General features: G+C 40.9%; 1 protein-coding gene across 4 annotated transcripts in view; it reads right to left on the bottom strand.

The window, feature by feature from the left end:
* Positions 1 to 286: 286 nt before the first annotated feature.
* The window catches only part of GPC6 (glypican 6), a 1,065,634-nt gene continuing 1,044,599 nt past the window's right edge, over positions 287 to 21,321 (bottom strand). For all 4 annotated transcript variants that reach the window (XM_058548369.1, XM_058548371.1, XM_058548370.1 and 1 more), the window contains 2 exons: positions 9,231 to 9,406; positions 287 to 4,661 (listed from right to left, as the gene is read on the bottom strand). In XM_058548369.1, coding sequence (XP_058404352.1) covers positions 4,459 to 4,661; positions 9,231 to 9,406 — 379 coding nt within the window. In that variant the 3' untranslated portion in view covers positions 287 to 4,458. The remainder of the gene's footprint in view (positions 4,662 to 9,230; positions 9,407 to 21,321) is intronic.

Genomic DNA, 21,321 nt, shown 5'->3' with positions numbered 1-21,321 from the left:
TCTCAAGCCACTAAATTTTTTCTTAGAGAAAAAACCAAAACCAAGAGAGGTATAGTATCTTACATACACATTTGGAAAGCTCTAAATGTTCTAAAGTTCTAAAAATTCATGATTTCAAATGCTGGGTGTCCTTAGGTGAGTGGTGCTGATTTAATCTAAGGTTCTTTTTCTTTCTTTCATTTTTTGTTAAATATTGCAGTTTTTAAAAAGGTCTCAAGCAAAAAAATTCAAAAGCTCTGAAATTTAGACTTTGACAGTAATTAAGAAAATGCAGAAAGGGCACTGGTAGATTTTTAAAAACTATTTTAATACAAGATTAATAGCAATTTTCTATCCAAATCAGAAATGAAAAATCTTAATCCAATAATAGTCATTTGACAGTCACATAAAATTTTAGGTTTGATGGTGCACACATTTGTCCTGCATATATATTATGCATATGCACACAGAGACCTCACTATTATGCCATCTTTAGATGTCTTTCATGAAAGTACCTCATTACAAGGCAATGTCAAAGATTCCAGTAACTATTCAACTTTGATTGAGGTTCAAATGGCCCCATGCTAGGCTGAGTCCCATGCTATAGCAAATCATGATATAGCAAGGCTCCAGAATGCATACAAATCAATACTCTATTTGTATTACTTGGCCTAAAACTAAACACTGGCTAATGTCTCCACCAAGGAGGAACACATTGCAAATTTATAAGTTATGGTCTCCTTTACTCTTCTGTTGGCAAAGCTAAACAGACCCCGCCTCCCCTTTAAGTTAAAAGTCAAGTCTATTAGTGACTATAAGTGAATGAAAATGAATTTGAATTTCTGAAAGTTTTGGATGTCAAAACTTGCATTTGCTAACACTTCCACCTTTAATCAAACCACCTGATAATTAGCCTTGCAAAGAGAAGTAATAAAAGAATCACAACTCAGGAATTTGCTAAGTTTTTATTCCTCCTTGGGGACTTGAGTTGGTGTTCAGTGTGTAGCCAAAACGTATATGTAATGGCTAAAGAATTAAAGTAGGCTAATGTCTGCAGCAGGGAATATAAATTAAATATCAGGATTCTGTGTCCAATAATATTTTCAATGTGTTTGATTTATAGAATGTTACTTTTATAATTACTACTGCTTGTCAATGAAGAATAGTGTTTTTCAGTGTAGACAAAGTAGTATTTTCTATCCCTTACATTTCAAGCAGGTAATACAAGTTACTTATCTGGGTAAGTCACTGCAAGGGAGTCAGATTGCTAGTGCTAATGTTGCTCTGCGATGGCTATAATCAAAGTATGGACTTGACCTTCGTTAAAATGAACAAAGGTTGTCATGGCTGTCCTCAATACAGAACCATAAGCAGAGCTAATTTGTAAATTTGCAATTCAATCTTCTCTGCTAAAGACTTTAGCCTCTGTTTAGCTTTTGTTATAACATATACAAAGTATAATATACACCAATTACAGACATGTATTTTTGTTAGAAAAATACGTATTATAACTAAAGAACATGTAAATAGAGGCACTTCAATAAGCTAAGTGTTTGCAGTTATGAGCATCCCCAACAATTTCTAGCCTCCGATTTCAGTGAGCCCAATTCCTCTCTACTCATAACAGAGGTTATGATGTGATTACGGAACTTAGGGGACGTCAAAGCAAATGAGGTAAGGTCAGGAAAAATAATGGAGCATCATTGAATCCCCTATAACTACACTGAAACAAGAGAAATTAATTTGGCATTGGGGGAGGAAGTCCAAAATACTTACAGAAATGGGGTAACTAGATTAAACTAATTCCCTTAGGGAAGAAAAAAATTCTCATGTCAAATTAGTCTGAAAATCACACAACATAGTAGGATGATGATAAAAACCAGCAAGTACAATTTGAATATTTTGACCACATCCATGCAGGTGAGCAATATTGTGGCATCATTAACTGATAGTCATTTCAGCTCTCTGCCTGGCTCATATGGATCACTATATTTCACCAACATGAATAATACTGAAAATGAAGGTGTTGAAACAAATGAAGCAGGCGTTTATATACTCTCTGTGTGTTTAGTGGGTGCAGAACATGAGTTCACATTCATGAATATAATGTGTATTCATACACATGCACAAAACCTTTTAGAGGGGAAAGCACAGGGAAAACAAGGCATTCTGATCTATTTTATAGAAGACGATGCAGAAACATTAAAAAAAAATACTTGGAGTTTGAAGCCATAAAAACAAGTTATTACTCAAATACTCTGGAAAATCAAGGTTGATTTGACTTGTATTGCACCTTAATTATTGGAGAAAGACAATACTGATTTCTGAACAATGATGAATTGAGCAACATAATGATTGGTCCTTCATAGAGATGTTTTATGTGTGATCGATGATAAGAAGCTGAAGTTTGGCAGTGAAATGGATGGTTTTCTAGAAGTATGCAATGCTGAATTAGATTAAGTGTTAATTTCATAAAGATTTAAATGAAAAGATGCCACAAAGTCTCTTGGAATCCTACGTTTCATTTCATTAGGCATAAAATAGCAATAGATGCTTCTAAATACTTTCAGTTTTGCAAAAGTGCTCAAATATACTTAATACTATTGTGCCGCATGTGTTCTACCTAAATGTGATGACTATTCAATAACTAATCATAATTTTGATGAGACCGGAGATCGAAAAATACCATTTATGTGTCTTTACTGTCAATGGGTTAATTAAAATGTGACTGGCATACAATGGTGTCCTGAAATATTACTTTTCCCAACCCCAATACATCATAAAAACCAAAAAACACATGGATAGCCAACTGTATTCATAAAGCCCCAGTTTGGTTTATTTTGCTTCTCTCTCTTAGGGGGAGCATAGGGCCTGGCTCTGGCACCCTTGGCAGATCAGCTAGGCTGTGGCTCTAAATTGGCCTCTGGAGTTAGGACATTTATCCAAGTGCTGAGCAGGAATCCTAGGCTGAAGGCGTTGTACATGAAAGCAATGGTTTTTGCATGAAAACACATTCTTTACGCATACAGTTTCCATGACCAGTGAAGTCCTGCACATCCATGGCTCTCCCCATGAGCGCGGCACAGTCTGGAGCACCCAGGACAAAGCACGCTCATGCGAAAAGGGTGTGCCCGGGCAAACTTTTAATAAATGGACAGTTAGATACGTAAAAAGTTCTCTTTCTTGATTCTTGGTGCTCACAGATCATTGAGGAATCCCTTCTCTGAGCAGCACAAAACAAGAAGAGTTGGTTGACAAAACATTTTCGTTACAAAGGTGTGTCAACCCTGAGCTTGGAATTAAGAAGTTAAAATCTGTGATTTATATATATATATAGATATAAAAATAGATGATCATACTAAGACTAAAAAAGTGAAAGAAATCTCCATGTCAATACTATATATATATTTTTTTGTCTTGACTTTTTTTTGTTGTGAGTTATTTTGTAAGAGAATGCCCTTGTGGTGCAGAAACCAATTGATACAAAGCAAATAGTTAAAAATGAAAACTCACTTATGGATCTAATTGTTTATCAGTTCATTAAAAGAACTCTTCTTCTGGGAAGGTAATGAGCACAGGGGCAGAGATATCTAATTAATGTCAAACCTGTGGCTAAAGTAAAGAGATTTTATCACTGAGGATTATTTTCACTTCAGACCCTTGAGTCGAATTGATGGGAGTGTCCACTAGTAACTAAAGATGAAGGGAAAAACCTGTGCCAATTGGATACAGTGGACAGACATTAAGAAAATTAAGGAAAATGGTGCCATTACTAAAATTGAAATTGGGCAGGGTGAGAGAGAGGTGCCGAGTCATAGCAATTTTTGCTCTCAGATTAAAGATGGAATTTTAAATTTAGTATCAGTACCTCCAAATCAGTTTGGTATTGTGTGGTTAGAGTGAAGATGATACCTCCAAGACAACAGTGTATTTTCACTACATTAAAAAAAACTTCGAACTTCTCCCCGTAAGCATTTTGTAAACTCAATTTGTCACAGAAAAGCTTACACTGGGAGTTGGGCAGCAATGCTGAACTTACAGCGTTGAAACTTTTATTTTTCTCTTGTTTGCTTTTTCACTGAAAATGCAGTTGTCTTGGGGTTTGGCCTGATTTTACAAGAAAAATTATTTTCCTTTTTTTTTTTAATGGGAAAAAAAACTCACAACGTGAGATTCCTTTACTTCTGCAGCATAAAAGCAAATGAAGGTAAGAAAATCTCCTCGTACGAAAGATTTGAATAAGAATTCTCTAGAATAAACAAGGTTCCCACAGATAGCTGAAGGAAAGAGGAAGCAGTCCAGTCTGGCACCCGGTACTCGTTGGGAAAACAAAAAGGGAAGCAGAGTGCAGTACTGCTCTCTTCTCATAGAAAACGGTCAGTTTTTGTGGCATGGTCCATTGTCCAAGAGTGTAGGGAAATAAGTGTGTTGGCCGTTCAGATAGCTAAAATGCAGTTTCACCGGACCAAAAACCCAGGATTATCTGCACAGTCTCTGCAGTGCCAGGGCCATGCAGACGAGAGACCCTGAGAGCAGGGAGTAGCCGAGCTGGGCTGCAGAAGAGTCTACTTCTCTCCGGTCGGGATCAACTGCGGGGGCCTCTGTGGTGACAAACTCGAACTCTGTGGGACACACGTCATCCATGCACCCACTGCCACTCCCACTGCCACTGGATTCATCGCCTGGGGTGGACAGATTGAAAAAGAGAGTTAGGTCACAACCCGGAAAGAGTGGGGACACATAACAGATTTGGTCATGGTGGTGGAAGGGGACATCTCCCCACCCAAGGATCCTCCACCCCAACTCAACAGGTTTGTTTTTAATGGGCAGCTTTGTGATGGGCAGGTGGACTGTATTGAAATAGAAGCACAAAACACGGTGTTAATTCATATCCAGAGTCACCCAACTAAGGAACCCGTGAATCTCAGACCCAATGGGTGGCCATAATACCTACCATGTTGGCATTCGAAAGGTATTTCTCATTCTGGCCAATATTTAAATTACTTTAAGAAATTCAATTGTTTGATCTTTTTGCATCTCAGAGCCACTGTTCTCAGCAGATATGCTTTTATAAAGGATTTTAAAAGGATGTCTTAAAGTAAAACACTGAAGAGGAAAACAATCATGGCCACCAGGACGTCAGAGGGCAGCAGCAGGTAGCTGTGGAAGGAGCTCGTTATTACTACTTTTGGCTGCTCTATTCCACCCTTGTTCTCCTCCTAAGAGCGAGGACGGACTCCGTCTCAACCAGCTTCTCCCTTCAAACCAGGGCTTGACGAACCTGCTGCTTGTTTTTGTATGGCCCATAACCCAAGAACGGTTTTTATCTTTTCAAGTGTTTGAAAAGAAAATCAAATGAATATTTTATGACACGTAAAAAGTGTATATGTGAAATCCAAGCCTCAGTGTCTACACATAGTGATAATGGAACACAAGCACACTCAATCACTTATGCATTATCTAATTCTGCGTTCACGTGTGGCCCTCAAAGCTGAACATACTAACATCAGGCTCTTTACAGCAAGAGTTTGCCATTCCCTGCTGGAAACCAATGCCCGGGTGCCTACCCCATATGTCGCTTAGCGTGGCATCTTCTCTGCTTGCCAACATGCCTTCTGGGCCTGCTGTACTCCCACTTGCCAATGCTTGGTTCCTTCTTGTGTCACCAACCCTGTGTCTCAGACTCGGGTCCCAGATCAGGCCTCATCAATTATTAGCTACATGAAAGGACTTATTGACTGATCGCCATTTGCGAGTATTATTTACTTGCTTCTTTTCTTGTTTCCTGTTAGTCCCCTCCATGAAAATGTAAACTTGTTGAGGGCAGAGACCTTTGTATGCTGTTCACTTCTGTATCCCCATTGTCTTTAATGGTCCCTGGCATTCAGCAGATGCTCAATACATACTTGTTGAATAAATAAATGTGCCTTGGGCAGTTACCTCAACTTTTGTCAGTTTTCTCATCTCAAAAAATATGGACAATAACATTTACCTTGCAGAGTATGTATGAAGACACCCTACTAAAATGTGTAGGGGCACCAAACCCAGTGCTTACAGTGATGCCTGATGGAAAAAACATGGTTCCTACAGCAAAGGCAACCTAGATTTTAACCTGTTGTTTTTTATTTAAGTGAATTAGGGCAAGCCAGTTAGCCTCTGTAGGAGATCAGAATATGCCACCCTAAAATGTGTCTCTTTGGCTTGATTTTTCTGTTTTTTGGTGAGGAAGATTGGCCCTGAGTTAACATCTGTTGCCAATCTTCCTCTTTTTGCTTGAGGAAGATTGTCCCTGAGCTGACATCTATGATGATCTTCCTCTATTTTGTATGTGGGACACCACCACAGGACGGCTTGATGAGTGGTGTGTAGGTCCATGCCTGGGATCCTGCCTGGGATCTGAAACCCCTGGGTTGCTGAAGTGGAATGCACGAACTTAACAACTACGCCACCGGCCGGCCCTCAGCTTGATTATTTTTAAGAACAAAAGACTCAGGATGAAACTTTGACTTTTCTCGTAACTGCCTAAAAGAATTTAAGATAGAAGGCCTCTTCCAAGAAGGAGCTGTCACCACAGATAACTATAGTATAATATGAACTAGGTGTGGTAGACAGGGAGGAACCTAGCAAGGTCCATTTGATCAAAGTCTTCCCCATATCCCATTGTCTCTGCAAGGATGGCAAACATTTGTTTACTAAACATTTGCTTTTCCATCTCCATGTGAATTGCATTCCTCCCCTTTGAAGTCCCAAACCACTACCCCAATATCCTCCTTTGTCTTTAGCTGAAGATGGTGTTTAAGGTGGTGGCTCCAGGCATTTTGATGAGTTACTCAATTTTCCTGGGTGTTTCCCATGTATACATGTTATTAAACTTTGTTTGATTTTCTCCTGCTATTCTATCCCATGTCAGTTTAATTCTTAGACCAGGCAGAAGAACCTAGAAGGGTAGAGGAATATTTCTTCCTCCCCTACACCCTGATGAGGCTCTGGTTCCTCACCTAGAAAAATGAGAATAATCATATCTATTTCACAGAATTGTTATGGGGTATAAGTGAGAAAATGTTCCTGTGAGGACTCAGGAAACTGTAAACCTGGTAATGACACTTGCTATTTCCCTCACTTGCTCAATGATTCCATCCAATAGGTCTAAACTCCTCCCTGCTGGTCTGAAATGGTAATGCACTGGTTGAGCTGTTCGTGAAAGATTGGCACCATCTTGGCTGCTCAATGCTACTTAAGTAAAGCCAAGGTAAGGTAGGGATTCTTCTAATGTCCCCTGAATGAGAAAGGCACAACTCAGCACAATTCTTTTTTTTTTTTTTTAATGGGACATCTAAATACCAGATAAGGTCACTTGAATACACTATACCAGGTTCTTAACATTCTCTGATTTATCTTTAGTGGCCTTTACAAGGGGGAAAATGCCCATTAATTAAATTCAGAGATATCAGAATTGCTCAGGGAATTGTTCTAAACACTGGTATTATGAATAAGAAGTGATATAACCTTTATAAAGATATTATTAAAGTGATTTAGAATATTAAAAATGTGGTAAGCAAATAACGACAGGAGATTCCAGCTGAGAAAAATAATAGCCCCATCGCTTTCTGAAAGGGAATCACAAATGCAGGTATTTAAGGGGTGATTTTAAAAAATGTCAAAAGCAATAAGGGTGATGATGGCTATAAGATGTGATAATGGTTATAAGATGTGATAATGGTTTGTAGGACAGACATTATTCTAAAGTAAAGGGCCAAATGGGCTGCTTGGGCGATAGCTAAGTGATGCTCTTCAATGTTGCTGCAAGATCTCTCCTCAAAGACATTCCCTAAGCTTTGCAGATTAACATGTATGTAACCTCTTTAGGTCAGAGAAGAGAGAGAAGCAAGACCAACATGAACTAACTCTTATGTATCTTGAATTATTTCTTCCAGTAGTCATTCTCTGGATAATAAAACATTTTATTAGATAGAGAAGACAGAATGGATAAATTTAGAGGAGTGAGGCTAAGGAATGAGCAGGGGAGAAGCAGCAAAGGCTACAACCTGTGTAATGTTCTCTTCTGAAGAGAAGTGAAGAGGAAGAGAAATAATGGAAGGATTCTGAGAAATTTAATAGCAAAGAAGTCTATCAGCTTGCCAATTATCCTGCGTTTAGAAAATTAATTTTTGAGTTATTTCAAATGGAATGAAGCACTAAAAATTTTCTGCAGGGGACAGCTCAGTAGGATGATGGCTAAGACTTAGATGACTTAATGTCTTCCATCTGTAACCTGTTTCTTTCTATCTCATTAATTCAAGCAAACAAGCATCATCTTTTGCTTCAGTGACCAAATTACAGAATCACTGGCAATTCCACATCTTATGTTCAAGAAATCTTTTCCTGAGACCTCTCTCTATAAGGGTACATACTTTAAAAAAAGCAAAAAAACCCAGCAAAAAAAAAAACAAAAAACTTGTCTTAATAGTTATGCATCTTGAAACTCTTTAGACAAAATCCACATATAGTTTCATGTCAATGTTCACTTAGTAGTCTTTCAAATCACTTCTGATCCTTTTGCGATCTTTAATAAAACAGGCATGTGTAATATTGCATCCGCATTTTACTATATCTCTCAAAATTTCAGATACAAATGTCAATGGTTGGTGTATGTGCATGACTGATCGGGAACTAATGCAGTTGAATCCATGGCATGCCAGACATTATCTTAGCTCCTTCACATATGGCCTCAAATGAACCTTCCCAACGACCCCTTAGGCAAGGATGCTTCCTATTCTGTAGAAGAGGAACTTGAGACTTCAGAAGTAATTTGTTGAAGACCTCAGTTCATAAGTGATAAAACAAGGGTTCTAGCCCAGCCTTGTCTGAGTGAGCAATTTTCAGAACATTCTTCTTTTGGTAGTTGGGAGGAGGGACAGGAGTTTGGAGCAGAGACGTAAATGCTGATGGGGAAAGGAGGAAGTGAAATGTTACTTTGCTGCTTTATCATTAATGGATCGACTGGCAGATGAAACTCAGTTTCAGCTTTGGTATAGCTGAAGGTCATCTGCTGAAACTCTTCCTTCAGACCAGTTATGATTTTAGTAGTATCCTAAGTCTTGTGGATCAGAGCTCTCTCTCCAAAGGACTACAAACAGCTTTGCATGACACAAGGGTAAAGGAGCACACTGCTCTTGAAGAAAATTATAGCGTAATCTTCTATAACCATTTTTCACTCTGGTGGGTACTGGTACAGGTAAAGACATTCTTACTCGTGTCCTGGAAGTTGACATCATTGCCGTTGTACGCGTTCTTTAGCTTGTTGGTCATCACACGGAGAGCCATGATCTGCTGCCTGATGAAAGTGTCCGGCCGCGTGATGTCCACGTCCACCTCAGGATTGTTGATCTGGTTGGTCAGCCCATCATTCATGATCTCAGGCAAGTATCTGCAGGGCCGAGAGGGAGAGAACAGATTAGGGTGAGGCAGGAGGGACCTCAAAACCAGAATCTGCCACGCTGACTCTGACAGCGAGCCAAAACATCGGCAAAAACGGGGCTCGCTTCCTGGAAAAAGGCCAAACAGTAAAAACAAGAAATACATTTCCTCGGAGGGAGATATGGCTAAAATGCCTTCAGAGAAGCTTTTTAAATGGCACTGAATTCTTAGGCAGGCTTGCCTACTCAATTGGGGACTTATAGAAATTGTTGCTTAAAATTAACTGCTCCTTCTCCCTCCATCCCAAATGTCAGATATTACGTCAAGGACTGGATAGCTTCCTCAGCTCTCCTGTTAATTTTGCTGGTAAGAACTGAACTTGTAAATTACACATGATATTAGAGGCTTCTCTTGTCTGAGGATGCTCTTTCTCCACTAAGGAGGCTCTACCTCAGATTTTAATCAGAAGAAACTTCCGGATATAAAAAACCATCTTTGGAAAGCTCGAGGAGTAACCAGTGAGTACTGGCATGTTTGAAGGTGTCCATTAGGGTTTTGATTTTATAATAGAATCTTGGGTCTAATTCAATATTGGGTAAAACGGAAGAGTAAAATCCAACGGCTCTTTAATTCTCTTATTGGTACTAAAATGTCAAATTTATATTAATATTTCTTTTACTTGTATTAAAATGTCAAAATTGTCAGTCCTTTGATGTCAACTGCCTAGGCTGCCAAGGTGTATTTACACCAGTGGAGAGTAAAGATCTCAGACCTCAATTTTCAGTCCTGCTGCCCTTCTTCTCACAAAGCTTCTCGTACCTGCCTTTTCTTCCCATCTCCTGTGTCCCTCATTGGAGTGCAGACGGCTACAGCAGCTTCACACTGACTTCCCTGCTCTCCTCTTTCCTTTCTGGTGCATCCTGCATGTGCTGTCTGCTTATTCTTAAGATACTGCATGTCACTCTTCTGTTTAAGAACTTTTGATGACAGTTCTAATAGCTAGTGTAGCTAATGACCATTGGGCACTTACTGAATGCCAGGCACACTGTGCCAAGCACATTACATGCATTTTTAAATTCATCCCCCAGCAAATCTAGGAGATAGGTACTATTTTATCCCCATTTCATAAAATAGAAAGCTGAGGTTTAGTGAGGACAAGTGACTGCAAGGTCACAGAGCTAATGGATGGCAAAGCCATGATTAAACCTAGGCAGCTAGCTTCAGCACCCACGTTCCCCAACACTGCACCATACTGCCTGGTCGATCATAAACTACAGTTCACACTTTGTAGCTCAGCAGTCAAAGCCCATCTCCACCCTGTCTCTACTTTCTTATGCTGCAATACTCCCTTCAAGGGACCCTCCTTGCCTTACGAATCCCTGCATACATCTTGTGCTTGCAGGTTTCCTTTCCTGCAATGCACTTTCCCATTTAGATCTCAAATATTCTTAAAGGTCCAGGTCAATCTGCATTTTCTCCTTAAGGTATTTCCCAGCTTTTAGCGATCTGCCCATGGCGTTGTAGGGCTGCCGGGTTCAGATAGTGGTTTGTGCACTGCACAATGTCACCTGCTGAGTGAATGAGTTAGGGCTGAGATCCAGCCCGGGTTCTGTGCCTGCGGAGCTATGCACTTGCAGAGCACCATTCACCTAAGGGGGTGCTTTTTTCTTTTTGGGAATCTTTTGTTTCAGAAAATTTCAATATATACCAAAGCAGAGACAATAGTATTATAAACCTTCATGGACCCATCTGGGTGCCTTTTTCTAATTCCTACAACAATGCTATATTTGTCTGTGTCCTGGTAAGAAACAGATGGCACCCTCAAAGGGGGTAGTAAAGAAAGTTTAAAGAAGAGACTATTTACAAAGGTGTGGACAGGGTTAAAGGAAACCAGTGCAGGGTGGTGAAGAACCCAGAGGCTGACAACAGCAGAAGGGCCAGGGGGAAGGAGCTGTTACTGGAATGCACAAGAACTGAAATCACAGACAGGGGCTGAATGACACAGCTGTTGCCAAACCCAGGCCCGGCAACGAGGGAGCTGAGGGAATGATGCCCTGACCTCTCTAGTCCCTCCTTCTGACCTCCAGCTGCCGCCTCCCATCGGTTGAACCCAACTAGAAGCCAGTGGGCAAGAGGACCCAGGCGATGCAGTTTGTGGACATTCTCCTTCAGGGCACAGCCCCAGGTGGAGGGATGAAGAGGGATCTCAAGACGAATCATAACGTCCAGCACAGGCAGCTGACAGGCTGCTGGCGGCCCTGCCTAATTGTTATTATTACCATTCTTCTACTGCCTCTACTGTTGTTGCTTAAAAGCTCAAAAAACTTCCTTTCTTCTACTTTGTCCCTCCCATTTACATAATCTTGTACAATGTATTTATGCTTAAGATCTTTCTCCCTTCCTGCAGATCATTTTCCAAGTTCCAGAAACCAAAAGCTCAATCCGTCAGCCTCCAAAAGAAGAAATAGAAACACACAGGGAAACTTGTATATCTAAGCCACTTTTCAGGTATTGAAACCCTATGTGTGATGTATTGGTGTATGAATTGGTTTACCCATTTTAAATCAGAGGTGCCCTGGATGAGCTCTGTGTCTTCATCCATATCTTGAACAAAATTGACATCACAGTGCTCACTACATAATGAATAATGAAACACACAGAGTGAATTGCAAATTCTTTTCCATAAAGTTTCACAGTATTTATTTCCTAAAAAAATGTCCTAATTGAAATTTTAAAAAAGTCATGGAACCATATATTTTTATTTTTGCAGTAAAGCATAACTTCTGTGCTGTCTTTTAATATATCTGGTATATCAATAAACTCTTGTTAGATTCTGAGATAGTCTTCCTGATATAACTTCGAAAATATGACATTGGATTGACTATTATCGACATTCAATTACGTGTGCTGGGCTCCATGAGCTCTACATAATTATTAAAGCCCATCGGAATAAACAGTAGCAAGTGCAGGCTAGCCTTTGCTGACACAAGAGTTGAGAGATGCTGAAAGGTGACCGTCGCTTCTGGTGTTGCCCTGCCTACATTTTAGACAATGATTCTTGCAGCTGTACCTATGCTGAGTCAGAGGAGGGCTTTGTTTCTTTTAGATGCTGTGCGCACTGCATGGCTAGTCAAGACTCATTTATCAGAAGCTGACTGCGATAGCTTACATGGGAATGCTACCCCTGGGAGTCTGAGCATCCAGGAACAATAAGAGACTGTCAAATAAACCCAGCTCTAACTGTGCCTCCTGATGCTCAGCCACTTACAATAAAAACAAGTAACAATGCACCCGTGTCCTCAAGAACCTTTTCTCCTTTTGGTGTATTCAAAGGGTAACTTTAGAGAAAATGTGGAAACTTAAACTGAAAACACAGTTGAAAAAGAAAATGGCCATTTTGTCAATCCAGAGGTACATCCTGAGGCCAAATCTATGGATGTCCAGAGTGCAGCCTGAAGGATCTATGGGAGGCCAGTTCAGCACCAGGACTCCTGAACCCATTTATTTGTCGCCTCTCATGTTTGATCTCTTTACATAATGCTCATATCCTGCAAGAAGGAATGCATCTTTGAGCCCATACTATTCTTCCCTTTATTAGATTTTGCACCAGCTCTTTGGCATGGCAGCATTTTATTTTTGTACCATCACAGTTCTGGGAGACATGGAAAGGAAGGAGAATCTTGCACTGATAGCACAGGTTCCAAGGCTGGACGCACATTTACCTAGGGCAGGGAGAACCCAGAAATGAGGACAAATTGGAGGGGTGTCATTATTCACCAGTGCTTTATGCTGGGGTGTGGAAAGTGGGTGGCATCCATGAACAGGCAAGCATAGGTCCCCCATTTTGGTCCTTCTATTTTGCAAGAGCCTTCAGCAATTTTGCAGAATTATTTTTCTTCACATCTGCTATGGTCTGAATGTTTGTGTTACCCCAAAATTCATACGTTGAAAACCCAATGCCCAAGGTGATGGTATTAGGAGGCGAGGCCTTTGGGAGGTGATTAGGATAGTACTCTTATAGAAGAGGCCTTATGAGCTTCCTAGCCCCTTCTGCCTTGTGAGGATACAAGGAGACGTCTGCGACCCAGGAGAAGGCCCTCAATCGACCATGCTGGCACCTGATCTTGGGCTTCCAGCCTCCAGAACTGTGAGCAACAAATTTCTGTTGTTTATAAGCTGCTCAGTCTGTGGCATTTTGATTACAGCAGCCCAAACACGGTAAAACAGCATCGAATTTTGTATTTTTGATGTAGGCTTCCTTGATCATATCTAAATGTTACAGCTGATGAGGGTGGAAGGGTCTCATAGGAATTTAGGGGGGGCAACCTTGTGGGTAGCTGCAGGCTCTGTGCCAGGACCCTCACTGGCAGAGTTGACAGCCTCTGTCACCTGCAAGACCTCAAACCTTAGAGACAAAGGCTTGTCCCCACAGAAGGTTCCCACTGGCCAGCCACATGCCAAGATTCAAAATCACTCCTTTCAGTTGAGCCAATGCTTCCAGAAAGACCCTGTTGATATACAAATATGCTTGCCGGGAGGAGAGGCACGTTAACTCATCAGTAGTCAGTATTTCTCATCACCACGTTAATGCTGGAAGCTGTTCTGATATAAGGAGCTGCACAGTGAGGGGTAAGGGACACACAGCCCTCAAGATTTAACGGGACTTGAAAGCTAGTGCAAGTCTGAGCAGTGAGGCCCTCGTAAGCAGGGTTAGCCTGTGGCGCCCAGCAGGGTTGGCAAGAGTCCGGTGGAAGCTGGGACAGGAATGGGGAGAAATGGGGTGTCTGCGTCCTGGCCTGGGTTTGTCAGATGCCTGACACTTCCTCTGACTGCTCCTGCCTCCAGGCAACTTGGAAGAGGGAAGTGAAAGCCGTGTCAATCCTGTTTGTTGCCACAAATGAGCTCCACTCAACACGTCTCTACGGCAATTTCTAGTTCTAAGCTACATACATTTATCTTCAGTGGGTTTAAGAGTTTAACTCATCTGAGTAGGTATAATACTAATATAGGTCCAAAATTCCTTACCTGCAGTTACAAAATTCAAAAATCTTCAAGGATTTTTTTCTGCAATCCATTCATTAGCAAAACTTGATCTTATCCTCACTTATCCCGGTTAGTGCGAATAGTAATACATTTTGCTGTGGAAATTTAATGTTTGATTGTGGGTTGTAGCCTCAGACTCCGCTGAGAGTATTACATAATACATAGTATACCCACTGTGATGATTTTCTACAATCTAAAAAGTTCTGAAGTCTGAAACACGTATAGTCCCACGGATCTCAAATAAGGGATTGTGAATTGGTGCCCATAACCTCTTTCAGAAGCTTTCTTAAAAATCTAAGTTTTAAACTTCATACCCATTAGGATGGCTATTATTAAAAACAAACAAACAAAAACAGAAAATAACAAGTGCTGGTGAGGATGTGGAATGGAGTGTTAGTGCCTGACATTAAGCTTTTGATCGCTGAGGCATCCATTTCAAAGACAGCCATGTTGAATAAACATACTGCCAGCAGTATGACACAGCTACTAGCAAAACAACCAGATAAGGAACTAGGCTGCCCCTTGCCCAGGAAGGTCCCCTTTCTGAAAGCCCTGGGAAACCTAGATAACTGACTGCTTGAGGGACCCTGCTTCTCCCTTCCCATACCCTAATCCCCCCTCTTATGCTTTAAATTAGCCAATAAAGATTGAACCCACAAAACCCTAGGCATCCCACCCTCAGGCCCTAATAAAGGCAGAGCCCCAGGTCTGCTCTCTCTCTCTCTCTACCTGAGACCTAGCTGTATGGCCCTCGGGCAGACACGTACCCTCCAGGACCTGTGAGTAATAATCTTGTCCCTCAAAGTTCCCTAATGGTTTCTTGCTGAAACACATCCTGCGATCTTAAGAACCACAAGAGCAGACCCAGCCATAAATAGGGGCCCTGGTGTGGGAACTGTCTGTGGAGCTCGCTGTGAGGGATGTGTGCCCAAGTGAGCATCACAGGCATCCCTAACTCAGGGCACTGCCATCAATAGACTCAGGACCTACGAATCATGGACAAATGGGAAATCCTGTGTGTCACTGGAGGGAATGTAACATGGTGCAGCACTGGGGAAATCAGGATAGCAGTTCTTCAAAACATTAAGCATAGAATTACCATATTATTCAGCAATTCCGCTTCTGGGTATATATCCAAAAGGACTGGAAGCAAGGACTTGAACAGATATTTGTACACCTCTCTTCATAGCAGTGTTACTTACAATCACCAAAAGGCGGAAGCAAACCAAGTGTCCATTGATGGATGAATGGATAAACAAAATGTGGTATCTACACACAATGGGATATTATTCAGCTTTGAAAAGGAAGGAAATTCTGACACATGCTACAACATGGAGGAACTTTAAAGACATTATGCTAAGTGCAATAAGCGGGTCATAAAAGGACAAATATTGTATAATTCCACTTATATAAGGTACCTAAGATAGTCAAATTCATAGAGACAGAAAGTAGAATGGTGGTTGCCAAGGTTAGGAGGAGGGAGGAGTGGGGAATTAGCGTTTAATGGATGCAGAGTTTCAGTTTAGGAAGATAAAAAAGTTCTGTAAATGGATGGTGGTGATGGTGTACAATAATTTGAATGTACTTAATGCCACTGAAATGTACATTTAAAAATGGTTAAAATGGTAACTTTTATTGTGTATATTTTACCACAATTTTTAAAAAAATCTAAGTTTTAAGTATACTTTTTCTTAAGTTCTTAATATGCTAGGGACTTCTTTTCCTTTCCATTTTTCCCGAATGGAAAGTGGAATTACTCAAAGCATACTGTGAGTTTGTGCTTTAAGTGGATTTACAAATTCTTGAAGACTGCTAAGCTAGAGTTGTCTGTGGCATTAGGTACTTCAATGAGATGTGACACTGAGATATGGTCAAAGGCACAGAGACTGACCCAGGATACCTGAGATCTCTCTGGGATCCAGCAGTGTGATTGCGGGCAAGTCACTTAGCTACTTTATATAGTTATATACAATTATTTTTATATTTATAGGAATCCACTTACCTTATCTGTTTCATAAGATGCCATATTGAGCTAAGATACATGGAAATATCACACACTATGCAATTCTAATGCATTCTTATGAAAATTAAGTTGTTAACATGGCTCCCTAAAATGCCTAACTTGTTTCTTAGGAGTGGCTGACAGCAGCAGAGTTTGGAGTTTTAAAGCCTGAATTCATGTACCGAAGAATGATTTGTTGTGGCTTTCTTCCAGCTGGAGAATGAGTGGTGTGAAATGGTTTGGGAACTCTTGGAGGACACAGAGCTCGTTGGTTGCAGCAGTGAGCAGAAGCTAAATTCTCTGACTTGGCCTCTTAACTCACTGGCAGGAGCTCCCCACCCCATCCTTTTTTGGTAGAACTGCAGTCAGCAAACTACAGCGTGCATAGGAAAGAAGACCCACGAGCCAGTTCTCAGGGCTGCCGAGTTGTCCACAGCAACATGCTCCCTTCCCTCTATTTGTAGCCACATTTGTCACCACTTGTGGGAGATGCATGCAGCGTCCCTCTCCCCCAGGACAGTCAATCTTCATGGAGTCTTCCCTCCCAAGGATGCCACAGAAGGGAAGCGGGCATTCAGCAATGCCAGGTTTGACAATTGCCAGTTGTCTTCCCAGACAGACTTCCCACCTTCCTGAGGTGTTTGCCTGGCTGGGTATATATCAAATATTTTACAGTTCTTTAAAATGCAGCTTGAGTGCTTTAAGACATATTCCTCAATCAGACTAAAAAAATATTATCCTGCCAGATCTGCCAAGTCACTATCTTTGACAGATTTCTCATCAGTATGCATCATTTCATCCCTCTTCCATCTGCTCAAACTTACCCAGACATGACTTGCTCTTTTCTTTGCTTAGTCAATCCATTCAGTGGCTGGTGAGAGTGACTGATCTATTTTCTAGATTTTTCTACCTTCCTATTTCTTACAATTTACTGTATTTACCTCCTGGCCTTGGAAAGGATTTCCTTGGGGACACAGTTATTTCTGTGAGGATCAGGTGCCTTGAAAAACAGCAGAAGCTCTCTGGAAACGCTATGTTTCCACTGGATCCAATTAATCCTCGTCCCTCAGCCAGCATCTTGATCGCCTCCTCCCAGAAGGCATTTTACAGAAAGGACAAAGTGACAGCTAAACACGGGCTTACAAGGAGCAGAAGCAGAAAGTTGTTTTGCAAGTTTCATGAGGGAGAGAGAAGAGTATGGAAATAACTGACTCAAGAAACTCTGAAGACTCTGACATAATGCATGTCCTATCATGAAATCCATGTGCTATTGACTCTTGCTCTTCAGACTGGCTTTCATATGCATTCTTCTTGCCCCATCCCATTGTCTCCTGTACTCTCCTTTCCTTTTTAACCCCTATAAGCTTAGAAAAAGAATCCCATGAAGAGAAAACAAGCCTCAAGGAAGATATGGATGATGTAATTGGACATTACCATGTCTTCAAAATGCAAGAATCTGCCTCTATATGAGCAAAATGTAAGAGCCTGTATGAATACTATGAGGGACTTGTTTTCTTTCCTTCTGCTACCTGACAAAGTTCTAACCTGTATATGCTAACCATACACAAGTTTTATTTCCTTCTGAGCATATGTTTTTCCCTGCCCATCAAATCATTCTTCTCTAGCTCCTGTACAGATAGCTCATTCTGGCCACCCGGCTGCCCAGAACGACATTCTCAGGGATGACAGATGACTGCAAATGTCCTCCCAGTGTCTCTGGTTCACCCTGGGAACTTTAGGAGGCCTAGATTTGTAAGCTGCACCACGACTCTTTAATTTCTTTTCCCTTTGGCTTTGTAGATTATTATTGATTCTCCTTCCTTACTCACTAGCTTCCTTTCAATTCCTATTTGTCTGAGTTGAGTCAGAGTGTTGCTTTGTCTTCTCTCATTTCTCCCTAAGAAGTTGCTCAGGTAAGTGAGAAATGGGAGGAGTGAAAGTTACACTTGCAAATTGACTTTCCTGCTGGTCACTGAAGATGCATCCTAGGCTGCTTTTCCTGAGTGACAGACACTGCCATGAATTCTGAGGAAAATCCCTTATTAGCTCTTCTGATAAAGTTGGATGTGAATCTGAGTACTAACTGCTATAGACTGAATGTTTGTGTCCCCCCAAGATCCATATGTTGAAGCCCTAACCCCACAATGTGATGGTATTAGGAGGTGGGGCCTCTGGGAAGTAATTAGATTAGATGAGGTTGTGAAGGCAGAGCCCCCATGATGGGATTAGTGCGCTTATAAGAAGAAGAAGAGATCAGAGCTGCCTCTCTCTCTGCCATGTGAGGGCACAGTGAGAAAGCAGCTGTCCACAAGACAGGAAGAGGGCCTTGACTAGAACCCAACACCGCTGCACCCTGATCTTGGACTTCTAGCCTCCAGACGTGGAGAAATAAATTCTGTTGAAGCCACCCAGTCTATGGTATTTTTGTTGTAGCAGCCTGAGCTAAGACACTGCTTAAATCAAGTACTGATCAGGGATTCAAAGTATCCATCCTTGGCCAACAAGGACATCTCATTTGAGACCAGAGGTTGGTGTGGACAATATCCTGCACTGTGAAGGCTGTGCTGCAAAGTTTCCAACTTAAAGTTCTCTCTTGACGCACGAGTGAAGACTAAGCAATTCGTTGTTGAGATGACTTCGACGTGACCTGTGCTCCAGCTACCCTTAGTGGGTGACGTTACAATTGAACCACATCACCTCCCCAGCCCAGTTGCTGTTGTTGTTTTTGGTATAAGAAAAGCCCCATTAAAGGAAACATCAAGCGTATCCATGGAGGCCAAGAGAAAACAACAAATCGTAATATGCTCCCTGAGGCTTGTGCGTGAACTGAAAAAGGGAATATCTTACATGTTAACAGGAGCTTAAAGTAGGGCTGCCAGATAAAATATAGGACTGCCAGTTACATCTGAATTTCAGATAAACAATGAATGTTTTTTTAGTAGAAGTGTTTTCCATTTGGTATCTGGTGTTTTATGTGCTAAATCTGGCAACTCTGCCTTAGAGTTTGCTACTCAAAGTGTGGCCCCTGGACCAGCAAGAGCTGCATCCCCTGGAAGTCTGTTAGAAATACAGAATCTCGGGTCCCACTCAGACTTATTGAATCAGAATTTCTAACAAGATCCTCAAGAGTTTAGCCTGCACATTAACATTTAAGAAGCATTGTTTTAGAGTTTACAACCTATTTTCATAGACATTATTGCATTGGTCTTCAAATTGTCCCAACAGGTTGGAAGGGGAAGAGGAAGCAAGGAAGGACATCTCTTGACCACCTAGTCTTGATGTCACAATGGAGATTTAAATGCCAACAAGGTCATCAGCATGCTGGCAATTTCTTCCCATCAAAGTCCCAGTCTCTTTCTTTTACCTCACCTCCTCTTTCCAGATATGCTTAGCTACTGAAGCAGTGACATCTGCCAGAGATGGGCAAGGGTGGGAGCAGGGGGATAAAAGTGGGCTTACATTGTAGGGGAGCTACGCCTCACACACCCTTGACCATTATCTCAACACAGCAGATTTCACCCTGCGGCGGCCATTGGCAACCACATCTATGTGTATCTTGTTCTCTATTTCAAGTCATCATTAATTTCAACAGGTGCCATTCATTTAACAACAGCTATTTGGGAAAATAAGATAATCACTGGAGTAAATGGACATATCTGCTGTGGGAGTCATTTTGATTTCAGAAATGTTAAAATGTGAAATACGTCTGTTTTTGAATCAAGGAAATATGGTAAAGAGCTGGGGGTAGGATTCAGAAAATAATCAGGAGAAATGTGGGTGATGGAAGAAAAGCCTGATCAAACACTTAGATAGGATAAAAGGGCTACAGGAGTGGGTGTGAACCAAAGAATGTGGCTGAAGGAGTCTGATGGGTAAAATAGAAAGAGAGGAATAAATGTATGAGTTATCAGTTGCCTCATCCCGCAGGCTTGAGTTTAAAAACTCCAGACTGTGATGATCTCTATCAATGCTAATAAGCATCTCTGTTCCATATCCATTGACACTTGTTGATAGATTTTTTTCCTAAATAAAGGTTCCGGTTCTTTTATTTCACATGGGTGATAAGAATAACTTTCTTTTGTTAAAAGAAGCATTCCTAAACATTTAAGAAGGGCTATTATCTGAAAATCCATACTTCAAAAGTAGGGGAAAAAATAGATTATCTGCATTACAAATGGATTTTTCAACTTACACAATAGTTTAGTGGAATTTCTTTAAATGAAAAACTTTTTTCCTGAGTTTCTGGATCAATTAATATTTGGATGAGAAGAGAGCTTTAATTAAATTTAATTCAACAAGTATTTATTGGTTATCTACTTACTATGCTATTAAATATAAGGTTATAATAATGTTAAGATTCCATTCCAGTGAAAGAATAAAAAAAAGAAACTAAAAGAAACTATGAAATTGTAATTTTTCAATGGGAACATAATTTGGGTCAATATTTGACAGCCTCATCTTTTTAATAATATGTGGGGTTAAATTCTGGAATGTGCCTGCAAAGGGTTTTATTGCATTAAACTTGATGATTTCCCTCACCTGCATAAAATCCTCCAATGGTTTCCCATTGACCTCAGGATAAAATTCAGATCTGTCCCTGGGTACTGATTCAGGTGCTTCCCTACCTATGCGGTCCTTTCTCAAACCTACAGTCTAATGGTATAACACTTGAAGTTCCAAAATCCAGTGTCCTCTCTGCAGCGGTTTGTCTTCCCATGTGTTGACAGTGCCGTTGTAAATGTTGTCATTTCATGTGTATAACATTGCCATCTTATTGCACTTAATTCACAGAGCCTGGCACAGTGCCTGGGACAGAGGGAGTGCTTAATAATATTGCTGATGGACTGATGGGCTGAATGAACAAATGTAGATCCATTAAA

Source organism: Diceros bicornis, chromosome 9 (genome assembly GCF_020826845.1).
Source record: "Diceros bicornis minor isolate mBicDic1 chromosome 9, mDicBic1.mat.cur, whole genome shotgun sequence".
In the NCBI taxonomy this organism is placed as follows: Eukaryota; Metazoa; Chordata; class Mammalia; order Perissodactyla; family Rhinocerotidae; genus Diceros; species Diceros bicornis.
Note: the sequence above shows the minus strand (reverse complement) of the source record. Positions and strands in the feature narration are given on the sequence as shown.